Raw genomic sequence first — 14,299 nt, forward strand, 5'->3', positions numbered from 1 at the left:
TATATATATATATATATTTATATATATATATATATATATAAGAAAAATTGGTATAACAATAACTTGTGAATCGACCTCGTTTGCAAAAAATTTAAATAAAATCTTGATTATATTACACAGAAAAGCACTCTTCGAAATTAGTCTGGTCAGGAGATGCGATATTCAGGTGATTTAATTATTTACTTAATAAATTATTAATTTGTATTTATATTTCGGGGTAACTCGAGCACATAAATGTGTCAATTAGGGCACAATATTCAAGCAATTCTCAAGCTCTTTATAAGTTAACTTTAACAAAAAACCTTTTAACAGAATAAAAATTTTTTCATTCTATGTTTTGTGAAACTCTATATATGCAAATGAAATAAATCAATAGAAGTAGAAGCACCTTAACTCGGTGAAATATGATTAATGACTATATTGAAATATGGTGAGCTTTATAAATTTAATTTTTGTTTATAAAAATTATACATAACAAATACTAATGTTTGTATGATTTTTCCCGGTCCCGGTTTGGCCAGGACGATCCCGGATTTCGCACCATGTGTCCCGGGTTTATTTTTTAAATTAACATTTGTCCCGGATTTAGATTTTTTGTCTTGGATTGTGTTGGCTTTCGATAAGTGTTTGATAATAAAATTACAACTACCATCAAATATCTGATAATGATATCTTATGGCACAAGACAACGAGTATGTTTATATGAATCAATACGTTAGGAATAAGAAACTTGCCAAGTCCAAAATTCCAAAATAGGCTTAAAACAGCTTCTTACCTGAATAAATTCGAACTTTGATTTTCAATTCAAACTCATTCTTTTGAAAAAATTTTTTTTTAAAAAATATATGGTTATCTGAAATATAATAATTCTTACATTTTTTATCTATGGTTTTGTTCAGTGTTTGGGCCATGTATAAAATTCTGCACATATATTATCATAATAAATAGACTTATGCACTAGTCAAATTTCAATTAATACATTTTATGTCAAGTTTGACAATATCTAAATTACTTGTCCTAGACAGTAATAAATCTCGTTTCGTAATTTTTTCTTTCAATTTAATTAATGTATGTTTTAAAGGAAAAGTTCACGATTTTTAAGGACTATCTCAAACCATTATAAATTGATAAAGTTCGGTTATTTTTCTATTCAAATATTTTTCTCTTCTATAAATATGGTTGTAGGAGAGAAAAAGTATTCTAGACGTATTTTCCATTTCTGAAATTTGATTGCTTGTTGCAATTTTATGAACAAGTGATAACAAAGATCCAATTTCAACCTATACTTTTCAGAAATTTGGGACATTCAGAGTCAAAAAATCTGATTCCGAGGCCAATATTGCTTTTAAAAAAATCCGGGTTGCAAAGTGAAAATCCGGGACAGCCCGCCCTAATCACGGTACGGTACTCTTCTTAGTCTTGTTAAATTTTGATGTTATTAACACTTCCTATATTTGCAAATTATTTTCAAAATAAATTAGTTTAGAAAAAAGCGGCTGTGATAATTCATTAATATTGTTTTGAATTGCTTTGAGACTATTACTTTGAAACTCTATATATTGATCCAAACAAAACTTATATGCTAAAACTAAAAATTCATTTACCACTAAAATATTACTTATATTCAGACTTTCAGAGCCAGTACACGAATTCGAATGCAAGTAAACTGAATCCGTTATCATAACGATTTTTATAACCACGAATGACGTGCACCATAATACCATAAATCACAAGAGAAATTTCTTGGCCTCTAAAATGATCACATATAAATAAACCTTATGCCTCTTGGAGATTGCTCGTCATAAATTTATTGTTTATGATAATTTACATTACATAATTGTTGAATTAGCAAAAATTCATATTATGACAGCTGCTTAGTGACGATTTCGTGAAAAATCTTATCAGAATCGACGCCAGCGCACACCCGCCCACATTTTTCCAGTGAGGTGTTTGAACAATGATAAACGATCGTATAGGTAAACATAATTATTAATTCAGATACAAACAAACGCCGAGCAAATATGCTGTCGACAAAGTCACCTCGCTATTTCGTATCATTTTTAAGACGAATAATTCAAGAGTATATAAAAGCAGGTGTAAACAGTTGCTACATGTTGACTCGATGAGAAAGTGACAACAGTAACAAACCACTGTTTCTTCCGGGGTCTAAACAATCTATTAAGATTGTTTTACCAAAATTAAAAAAAATACAGTTTTTTTCGATCGCTTTTAGTTTTAATGTAATTTATTGATTTTTATGAACTCTATTTATTGTTAAGTTAAACGTTTTTCTAAGGTGAGTGAATCATTAAATGCTTAATAAATTACCGACAATAAACAATAAAAGTGAAGTGAATGAAGTAATGAGTGAATAGTGTCAAATATAAAAAATCTATCTAATATAAAAAATTACAAAATATATTTGTAAACTATAATTGATAACTAAATTGAGCATGAAAACGTTCAAACAGTATAATTAATTAAGAATTCATTTCCCTAAAACTTCGAGTTTAATTTGATGTATTCTAAATTTTAATAATAATTCTTATTTCTAATATAAAACTTCTAATTTATATTTATATTTAAATGCTTTTTAGTTATACTATACTTTATACTAAATTTACTATACTGTAACACCTATTTTCGGAGCTGGATAATCAGATTAATTGATTTGTGAACGCTTAACAAAACCTAGTCCTTTTTTGAACGTGAAAATTATTTTGATAATATAATAAAATCAAATTCTTTGCAGTTATGTTTAAATTGATTTGATATTATGCTCATTTTCTACATTTCTACTTTATACTAAATTTACTGTACTATAACACTCATTTTCGGCCCTGAATAATTAGATTAATTGTTTTGTGAATGCTTAAAAAATCTAGTTTTTTTTAACGTGAAAAGTTTGTTGATAATTTAGTAAACTCAAATACATCATAGAAATATTTAAATAAATTTAATATTACACTCATTATCGAACATAAATAATTAGATAAATTGGTTTAAAAATAATTACTCCCAAACTCCGATTTTTTTTGAACGTATTATTTTAAATTGAATAAAAATAAATGCTTTATAGTTATACAAAAATAAATTTCATATATTATTATTATTATTCAAAATAAATTTAATATTACACTCACGTTTTTATAATTAAAACAAGTAAATTAAAGGTTTTGTCCCAAAAATACGGATATACTTACAGATTTATTTAAATTGATAGCAATTGATAGCAATTAAATATTTTCCTCCACAAAGCCATATATACTTGAAAGTGTATTTATATTGATAGAATTTGTTATTAATTATATTTAATAGTTTTCTCCCATTATACCAGATCTGCGCAAAGATTTGTTTAAACTGGTAGAAGTTATTAGTTAGTACAATATTGTCGTATTTCAATATTGAACGTTTAATATAAAAAATAAATACAAATTTAAAATGTTTAAATTAATTGAACATTAATTTTTATAAACTAAAACGCTTTTTTAAACCTGACTCTAAAGTCGGGCCTCTACACAAAAGTAGACCCATACACTTTTGCATATATGTAAGGTGATCATATGTTTTTAAGTAAAAATCGGGACGGACATTTTTAGTTACGGTGGGGAGGTAAATAGCTTAAATATGATGTTAAAATATCAAATAATTTATTAAAATAAAAATCAGTATTTTTTTAAATAAAACTTTTTAGGCACTACTGACTATGAAAATTACTTTAGTTCCATTTTTGTTATATAAAATACTTACAATTTTGGATCTATATGTTTTTCACTTTTGAGTCGTGTATAAAATTGTATTAAATTTTCTTCATAATTAAGTTAAAATTATTAAATGTGAGAAACTGTTTTAACCCGCCTGTGGAATTTTGTAATCGCCAATTTTCTCGTTCATAAAGTCCTAACATTCATTCTCATTTTAACGTATTAATAAGCATACTCGTTGTCTTGAGACAATTTGAAAATGATATACATTAGGTTACAATTGTATCACAATATATATCACTTTCGGATATTTGATGGGTAGTTGAAATTCAGTTCAAAACCGGGACAAAATATTGTTTTTAGAAAAACCCGGGACTTAAGGTGAAATATGATCACCTTAATATATGACGCTTAATTTTAGAAATATTTATTTCAGCAGATGATTTTACTTATTGGGATTTATATACAAAATGTATAATTTTAAAATAGATTATTTTTCATCTTTTAAAAAGCAAATTATAATTAATAAAATCAGTTGATTGCAACATTTGCATTATACATACATATAATTCATTATTTTATAAACCTTTAATCGGTTGTTTCCATACTGTGTGATTTTAAACTTTTAAAATATTTGTGCAAAATTTTGCGAAAGAAAGAAAATTATGATTATTAAATAAAACTGTTGTAATTAATAATCACAATTTAATTTATCTATTATGATTATTGAGAAACAGTTGTTTGTACTTATTTAGAATATGCGCACAAATAACTTATCGATTCATAAAACTTCCATCATTCTCAGTTATTTCCACAATTAGTATATCTTTCATCAAAGGAGCGAATATCATCCAAATACTCTAATAAAAGACTTGTTAAAACAAGTACCTATGAGAAGAATAAAAAGAAAGTGGTCGCAAGATTTAATAAATTAACAATCAATATATTTATGTAAGGAAATTCCCCACTGGGGGAATTTCTAAAAGCCCTGTACCCGTCAGCAAATAACCTCATTGAACCCAAGGTTCAGATTGGTTATAAGAAATAAATAAATAAATAAATAAATAAATAAATAAATAAAAAATTAGTATATCTTGAACTTTGTATTATTATTCAGGTTCAACAATGAGTTCGCCATCAACCCACAACAGTCACAGTTTCAGCGTGATGCGCTTAGATGACAGTTCGCTAAAGGTCGTCGTTTCCCAAGGCGATTGCGCATCCTTGGCCAGAGCTCATCTTAGGATGAAGAACGCGGCCGAAGTACTTCAGTGGAGTGTTGAATCGGCTGGAGGCACTAAACCTTTCGGATTTTTAGACGATTATTGTCGCCTGGTGATTGTTGTCAAAGGTGAAGGACTGGAGAATGGCGATAACACGGTCAAGTGAGTAATAATTATAATATTAAGTAACCAAAATTGGTACAAATTTTTAACCAATTGAAAATGAACCATCTGGGCGCTAAACAGAAAATCCCTCACACTAGGATTTTCTTGGGGCAAAATACCCAGTATTATTTATTGCTTTTAGTAAAAAAAAGAGTTTAGTAAGTTTAGTAAAAAGAGTTTAGTATGTTAAGAGCAACGACGCTTGATTCAGAGATCCCAGGTTCGAAACCCACTTCCAGCAGCCTGTTGTAAAGCAGTAGTGACAACGCTTTTCAATTGGAAATATAGATAGCAATGTGTTTCCAAGTAAAAATAGATCTTAATCCGGCATTGCTGCACCAATAAAAAGTCAGCCCTATCAGATAAATTCTAATAATTTAATCATCGAATATGCATGGATTAACCATCAGGTTACCATCTAAAAATAGTAAGAAGTTTCAACCGAACAGCTCAGAGGACGTAAGGTTGTACAGTATACAAGTAATATACGAAATGTTGTAATGCATACAAAATAACTATAACTGGAACCTTTATTTTAAAATTAAAATACAAATTAGGCACTTTTGGATAAAAGCAACAAACTTTACTGTTTTGAATTTCAATAAGTTTGCTGTGGATCTGGAGTAAAGACTTTTATCTTGAAACCACAAGTTACATATTCCATTTCAGCCTCGGACAACTTGATATCAAACAGTAGAGTTGTCAGTTTTTTGAAAAAAAGAAGACTTTTTAAAAAAAAAATTTTTTATTTTAAAATATTTTGGAAATTCTGAATTTTTTTTCAATGCAATCGTACTGCTTTAACTGCATAGAGTCAAAATATCGAACCGCGTAAGCGCCGCGTCGCCGTCTAACGGATAAACATTTGTACGGAACACAGGAATGTAAACAAAATTTATACTTATTGTTAACATCTCTATAAAATATCTGATAATTTGATGTGCATATGTCTCATGATCATTTTTGACGTAAAATGTTTTTTGAATTATTCAAATCGGACGCTCCGTTTTCTTAAAAACTGAGTTACGTTTTCGGCACTTTTTGCCCCGTATCTCCGGAACGGCTAGACCTGAATGTTTTTTGAATTATTCATATCGGTTGATCCGTGTTCCCGAAATCGTCGACGAAAATTTGTATCCGCACATACACACACACACACACATACATCCATTTTTTCTAAGGTATGCCAAAATATTCAGAAACCTTTGAAACGTAAAGATATGCAAAAATTTCCATTTTCGATTTTTGCGATTACTATAACTTGCCCCACGGGAAGTTAATAAAAAACATTTACCAATAAACTGTTAATATCAGTTTTATAAAAAAAAAAAGTAGAATCTTGAGCTGAATTTATAATCCCATCGACCATTTCATTTCTGTGTTCTAAAAATACATTTTCAACAACTTCTTTAAAATATTGAGAATTTAAAATATATTATATAATATAATACAATATGGCAAATTGAACCAGAATATACTCGTATGTATAAATAAGTATAAATTACTCGTTCTGAATAATTAATTTTTCATGTTATTGAGTGTAGCTTATATATATTTTCAATTCCAATGTTTTTGTAGCAATAAAAACTGTTTTTTATGAGTAAGATATCAAATGTTTTGATATTTAGTTTTGAAATTTTTTAAAATTCCATAATATTGAGTAAGCTTTGAATCTATTTTAATTTCTACGCTTCTTCATAAAAATACAACTTTTTTCCAATTTGTAAGAGATCATGTTTTGGTTCTGGAATGTTCAGAAATTATAACACCTATGATTCTGATATTAATTCATTGATTTTTTTTCTATTTTATTGCAGATTGTCTTTCTTCGTCAAGACACTTCCACGATATAATGAAAACAGATTAAGACAAATTCATCAACATGGTGTTTTCAGAAAGGAAACTATGATGTACTACCTTTTGCTACCAATGCTCAAAGGCGATAATGGTAAGCCTTCATATTCGGTATTAAACATATTATTATCAAATTCTCTCTTCTAATTATGTCTATTATTTAGGACCCACAGCCTGGCGTCCAAAATGCTTCCTCGTCCGCAACGACATAGTCGTTTTGCAAGATTTATCCATGTATAATTTTCGCCATTCGTACCCAAAATTCTCTTTGGATCTTGATCATGTTAAAGTTGCTTTAACGGCATTGGCTCGTATGCATGCAAGTTGCATTATCTACGAGAAGAAAAAAAATTGTTGCATGGGGAGAGTTTACAAAGATCTTATGTTCGAGACTATGGCCAATAATAATCAATGGTGGAGGACTGGAGAGGATACTGCTTTAGCAATTGCTGAGGAATCTGAGAAGTAAGCGAGATCTTAATTATAATGGAAATAATATTATGAGGATTGCACTTTTCCAAACTTAGAATAACAATATTAGCTCTGCATAAAATTAGTTAGCTCTTAGCGTCCATATCTGAGCTTTATAGAATTGGACCTACAATGACCCCAATTGCATAGAGCTTTAGTTGATAAACGAGAATTTGGAATGAAACTTGTTATTATTGTATCATTTTATAATTTTTTTTTTGTTAACTCCTTTTTATTTATTACATTAAAAATATTTATATTATACTAGATGACCCGACAGACGTTGCAACATTGTACATGTCTACAATTCTTTAATATAATATAATAATATTTACCGTTTGCCTAAAAATAATAATTATTTTAACTCTTCCAAAATGCATATGCATTTATAATATGAGCGATGTTAAATGCGGAACTGCTTTAAATAAAACGATGAGTCTCAATTCCTACAGTATATTAGAAATTGAATTCTTTTAAATGGTATAACATAACCATACCCGTAACATAACACTGGTTTTAATAATGATTGTATCTTAAACTTCTCCTAATCGATATCGTGAGGGCCGAATTGTATGTATTCATCTTCACTTTTCCATTTGTTGTTATAAAGTGAAATTTTTACGAATTTTAAAAATATTGTGGAAAGATTAGTAAAGGATGCAAAGAAATTATATATTGAAAAAAAAAACTATATTGAAAATTTAATATACGAATTATGTGTTGGCGCCCCCTACGGCGTGCGCTCGTATTTTTCCCAAGAATCGCATCATAGGTAGGACCAGCACTAATTAATACTTAATTTCATATTTTAAGTGAATTTATTTTTTCGTATGTGTATCATTCAATCTCCCATGCATATACTGTATCTTATATTATTTTAATTTCTGGCACATCTCAGCTGCTTTTTGGCAATAATAATGAAGACAAATCATTTTTCTTATTCAAAATCATAAATTTATTACACATATTCTAATATTGTCTAGGTTCATAAGTAAATTGAAATATTTGGCAGATGATAGTTTTCATTTGTTTTCAATGCAAACAATGGCATGTCGTTTTTTGCCATTTTCTTCATTAATTTCTACAATGTTGCACATACACCCCAGTACTTTTTAATCACATACATCTTAGAAAATTTTCTTTACAAACTTCAGAAAGATTTATCAAAATCCGAATAATCGTTTAGGAGGAGTATACAGTAAGTGCTTGTAATTTAACATGAACTTTATATAATAGCAATACAGATCAAATTGATTCTACGTTTTAGTTAGAAAACGTTTGTATGTGAAAAAGAAAAGAGCTGTTTTTAAGGTTTTCCCGGCAATTATTGGACATCAACAAACATTTTAAAAAAAAAATTGGCCAAACTGGTCCAGGCGTTGTTGAGTTATGCGCTTACCAACACATTTTGCGATTCATCTTTATATATAAGATGTTGCTCATATGAGCATAAATAAATATGAATAAAAAGGATATGAGTCATATCCCATACAAAAATGTAAATTCAAATGGTTTCATATATTAAAATCAGCTGAAAATATCGACGAAACATACTCCGACAAAAAGTTCTTTGATTCTAGAGTATACGAGGTCTGTTCAAAAAGTACCCGGAATTTTCGTTTTTTCAAAAAAATATTTATTTATTCGTCTACATTAATGTGGTCCCCTTCAAAGTAGTCCCCCCCAGATATAATACACTTATGCCAGCGTTTTTTCCAATTTTCGAAGCACCCTTGATATTCACTTTTTGATATGTCCTTGAGCACTCTCAGCGATTTTCTTCAATCGAGGAAAACCGCCGTCCTTTCATGGGTCTCTTCAACTTTGGGAATAGGAAAAAGTCACACGGAGCCATATCTGGTGAATTTTTGCACTTTGCAACACTTTATTTCATTTTTTACGCAAAATTTAATACAAATTCTTTGACTTTTCAATTCTTCCATTGTAAAAATCGCCGAGCTCAGAAAAACACGTCGAACCTTAGCGACTACCACAGACAAAGTAAACAGTGAATATAGCTGAAAATTTCATCATACTTTAGGGGCATGTATACCAACACAATAAAAAAAAATTTTGACAATCAGACACTCCAGACCCGCGAAATTTAATTATTAGTAATTCCGGGTACTTTTTGAACACACCTCGTATATGTAAATTTGTAAACGGTTATTGATCTTTTGAGAGAAAAATTTATATATGAAATTGTTTCCTTCTCTAAGATCTAATAACCAACAGTTTTGGAACTTTGTAGTAATATATTAGTAAAAAGTAAATACTTTCATATCATGTTATTATAAATACTTATTTATCGTATCTTACAAATCAATTTGATATATCTAAAATTTGATGCCGACATTTGCAAAAAAATTAGCATATGTTTTAATTATATATGTTGTTCCAATTTCAGATTCGGTAAATATACCGAATACCATTCCATGGTACAGGAGAAGTTAATTGATTTCCTGAGATTGGCATGGTCTATGGTAAAACCATCGCGCATTTATAAAAATGTGGTATGCCACCGCGATACGCGCAATCACAATTTGATGTTCAAATATAATTCAACTGGTCTACCTGAACAATGCATCTTGGTCGATTTCCAAAGATGCACCTACAATCCACCAGCTTTGGATTTCAATCATCTTCTATATCAGACAACATCTAGAAGCTTTAGAGACCAGCACTACCAGGAATTGAAGAGGTTCTACAGAGCAGCATTTGTAGAAAACATTACGAAGGAAAATTTGGATGTAAACGATATAATTCCTGAACAAGAGTTTGATGATAGCACAGATGATTTGCGTTTGTGCGCTAAAATTTTGGCGGTGATGACATTGCCTCTTACTCAAATGCCTCCTGAAATACTGGCAGTTTTGAGCCACGATTCTGAGGAGTTTGATCGTACTGTTAATGGAATGAGAAAGCAGACTGTTTTGGATCTCATGGAGAACAATGAAAATTATCGTACTAGCTTGATAGAAGCTATGGATGAACTACTGGAAGAACTTTTAGAGGTTCCAAAGAATAAGAAGTAATTCAAGAGAATGTAATATCTTAATTAATAATGTAATTGCTCTTAATATAAAATACGATCGATCATAATGAAACATGCCCATTACAAATTTGTGTGCCACTGGTTACTGGTTTTTATTGCAAAAATAGTACACAAATATTTATTAAAAAACTTTTTTCATACACGAGTAATATTTGCAATACCAGTATTGTACAAATTATAAGATACCGGAAACATTTAAATAAACGATATATGAATATTTAATACATCATAAAAAAGAATTTATTAAATTAAAAGAAAATGGCGATCTACTCAATTTATCTAAAATAGTTTTTAGGTGTAAGAAGATTAGAACTAATTCTATTTGTTTACTACTTTTGTTACTCGTATTTAATTTTGATTTAAATTATGTATGTTATTTTAGAAAGCACTGATAAGTATAAGGAATTGTTGAACTGTATTTTATAAGACTGCTAGGCAAATCACGTTTATTTATAAAAAAATGTACTGTAAATGTACCTGCATGTAAACTGAACTGTAATAATTATTAAATAAAGTATTTTAAACGTAAACGTATCTTCAAATTTATACTTATAATATATTAATAGGTCGACGACTTCATTTTAAACTTATGGAATCCTATCATTCATATAAGACAAATAAATTTTTCATAAATATTTAATTTTCAAATTGTAATCTACTATGGTGTTTCATATATTACATTATATTTATGAAATTATATGCATATAAAATCATATGGTAGATATATTAACTACTACTTAAAATAAACCGTCTAATGCCGATCATTTTACCAAAAGACTAATGTTTTCTTTATGATTGCATATAGATATAAGTCTTTTTGCAACCCATATTTCTACTAATATATTATACTAGCTGACCCGGCAAACGTTGTTTTGCTAAGTAAACAATTTCTAGAGAATCAGAAATGTTAATACTTTAAGTGCATAAGCATGTGTTGTTTGAATGCTATATACAATGAAGTATTATAAAAACAATAAACCCCATAAGTTTGTTTATATTTTGTCAATACAATCAAACTGGAAGATTTATATACTTTCTACGTTTTTGTATATAAATAAAATTACGAACAAAACTATATTACAATATGATCATAATTAAATAATATTCACGTAAAACATCCTATTAAACGTAATTGAACATCATCTGTCAAAAATGTTTGGCATTTCACGTATTAGCCACCATTGTTTTATTTAAATTACGCTTCTACAAAAATTTTCAAATTAAAAATATAAAGTATCTACGCGATTTTAAAATATTATCTCACCTTTCCGACCATCTCTGGATGGGCACGAATTTTTCAAGACTAAGACTGGCCAAATCGGTTTAGCCGTTTTCGAGTTTTGCCGAATTATTTGATCGAGAGCTCTATTTTTATATATAAGAAAACGTAAAATTTCTGAAATTCATTTATTAAATAATTTAAATATTAAATGAATAAAAAAAATAGTGTTTGAAAATTAACAATGTCCAAGATTGATCCTGATCAATCAAATCAAATTTCATTATATTACCTAGCGCTTTTTAAAATTCGAATTGTAATTAACTATATGTTTAGTAAAAATTAGTCTTTAAAACGACGAATTTATTTTTATTTTACAGTAACATATTTTATGATTTTAGAAAGCGATGTACTAAAATAAAATAAAATTTATCAATAGCCCCATAGCGCTTTTGGATTCCTTGAAAGACTTCCTATTTCTATATGTAATTTAAATCGATTATAAACGTCAACAAAATTCTCTTATTTAAATATGTTTATTAACAATTTGGTTGTTAATTATATAACATCTATATATACAGTAACAAAATATTAACTATTCGATGAAGTAAAAGTAATACTTATGTCCAATTTCTAAAAAAATATGTAAAATCAATTTTACATAAACATTTAAGTAAATAACTCTATTCCTCAATGAAAATTCATTATTATAACTAACTCCATCAAGCAATTACGTTCACCCATTTGTCATTTTCCTTAAATATAGCTTCCAATTCTGTACTATGTTTATTTGAGTCAATTTTCGTGGGTTCTTTCTTCACTGGTACAAGATCATCTTTATTTGATCGTTTTGGTCTATTGTCTTCATCATCGCTAGTATCGATTTCCATAACATCTTCGTTTGTGCTTTTATTTAGACTTTTACTTTTCTTAACTGGCGGTTGAACTCCTAATAAAGCTCTAAGTAAACCGCCGCAGAGTAAATGTACTGGAGCCATGGCATGAGGTGCAGGCACCAAAAACTGCAAAACGATTGATTATTTTGATATTTATTTTATTCAATTAGGATGATGATATATCATGCGATGATGAATTCGTTGATGGTGATGATGATGATGATTACTTACGATGTAACAAGCAACTAACTAATAATATATAACCACAACAGCAAACAACATAATTGTAATGGTTACACTACATAAGATATATCACAAAAATTAATCCAAATGTTAGTGTTGAATGCTTTCAAGATTTGAAATTGAAAGCTGTTTTGATCTCCAATCACAAAAGACTGGAAACTATATTTTTATTCATGATAAAAGAGACTTTACGTTATTGAATGGACATATGGCGTATTGATGACAATAGTTTTAATCAACGATATAGAAAGCTCAAACTTTCAGCGAACGTTTTGGCGTATTTATTGCTGATACAAATTTGAAGTATTTTTTTTTAAATTACTGAATAAAACAATTTTCAAAGTTTTCGAAAAAAACAGTTACTAATGAAATGTCATAGAAAATGAAATATAGATATTTTCAATATTATTTGTAATTTAATTAATGCAAATTTTAAATTAAAGGATAATATTTTAATTTCAATTCATTTTTCCGATTAAATAAATTAAATACGTGAGACCTGTTGACGTATATAGCAATTAAAAGTTATATAAACAAGTTAACATATCAGATTGCTACAACATTTAAGAAGATTATTTGTCTATCCTCGGTCTATTTTCCTAAATATATATATTTCAATTTGATCATTACTCATCTTAACTCCATATTAAAATGCTTTAAAATACAACTGTTCAAAATAAACAAGATGACGAAGATCTTTTAATCATTACTTGATAATTCTTTTTATTATCGATTACTTCATATTCGTGTATAATTCGTTCTACGTATAATACATTACATTCAAAATTCTATGACGTTTTGGCATCAAAATGTCTCATTCAATTTTAATTGTTTACCTTCTGAAACTATTAAGAAAACACTGACCTTGCTCCAAATTTTGGAAGATGTCACCGAGATCATATTAATGGACAAGATTAACATTAATAGCTAATGTGCGTGCATATAATTAAGAGCTAACTATTACAAACTACAAAAATTACATTAACTACTTCTAAACTAAAAATCAAAGCATTAGTGTAATAAATACTCATGTTAATAAATATTATAATTTACGTTGTAGAAAACAAACACGTGCAAAGGTGCCGAAAATTTAATTAAAAGTATGACAAAAGGCATACTTATTACAATTAGATCAATGTTGCATATAATTGTATTATTCCTCAGATATATTAGTGTCAATTATCCTTCCAGACATATGATTTAAAATCATATCTTAGTCATATATTAGTGTTTTATTTTTGATATACAAGAAGTAGTTATAAATAATATTTATCATGATTTACGTATTCACAACTAAAAAACTGGCATAAATTATTTCAAACATTATGAACTGAGAATTTAAAATGTAGAATTAAGTTTTAGGTTATAAAAATTTATATTAAATTACGTATCCTTATCTATATTATTTACTTTGTACAAATTAATATTTAATTTGTACAAATTTAATTTGTGTATTATTGAATAATTTA

General features: G+C 28.2%; 3 protein-coding genes across 8 annotated transcripts in view; 1 reads left to right on the forward strand and 2 right to left on the reverse strand.

Moving 5' to 3' along the window:
* LOC113365921 (calcium-binding protein E63-1-like) overlaps positions 1-14,299 on the reverse strand; it is a 397,148-nt gene that overhangs the window by 181,441 nt on the left and 201,408 nt on the right. The gene's annotated exons all lie outside the window — the stretch shown is intronic.
* Positions 2,049-10,930, forward strand: LOC113365916. Of its 2 annotated transcripts, XM_026607458.1 has the most exons (5): positions 2,049-2,296; positions 4,822-5,089; positions 6,910-7,040; positions 7,111-7,411; positions 9,825-10,930. In XM_026607458.1, the coding sequence occupies exons 2-5, from the start codon at positions 4,830-4,832 to the stop codon at positions 10,450-10,452; spliced, it is 1,320 nt and encodes a 439-aa protein (XP_026463243.1). In that variant the 5' UTR covers positions 2,049-2,296; positions 4,822-4,829; the 3' UTR covers positions 10,453-10,930. The 2 variants fall into 2 exon arrangements, with proteins under 2 accessions (XP_026463243.1, XP_026463244.1); XM_026607459.1 differs by lacking the exon at positions 2,049-2,296 and having other exon boundaries at positions 4,785-5,089.
* The window catches only part of LOC113365912 (WD repeat-containing protein 75-like), a 29,637-nt gene continuing 27,642 nt past the window's right edge, over positions 12,305-14,299 (reverse strand). Inside the window, exon 13 of the mRNA XM_026607455.1 lies at positions 12,305-12,713. Coding sequence (XP_026463240.1) covers positions 12,414-12,713 — 300 coding nt within the window. The 3' untranslated portion in view covers positions 12,305-12,413. The remainder of the gene's footprint in view (positions 12,714-14,299) is intronic.

This window comes from Ctenocephalides felis, unplaced genomic scaffold, assembly GCF_003426905.1.
Source record: "Ctenocephalides felis isolate EL2017-DRISC unplaced genomic scaffold, ASM342690v1 CF-g0.4_SCAFFOLD_01170, whole genome shotgun sequence".
In the NCBI taxonomy this organism is placed as follows: domain Eukaryota; kingdom Metazoa; phylum Arthropoda; class Insecta; order Siphonaptera; family Pulicidae; genus Ctenocephalides; species Ctenocephalides felis.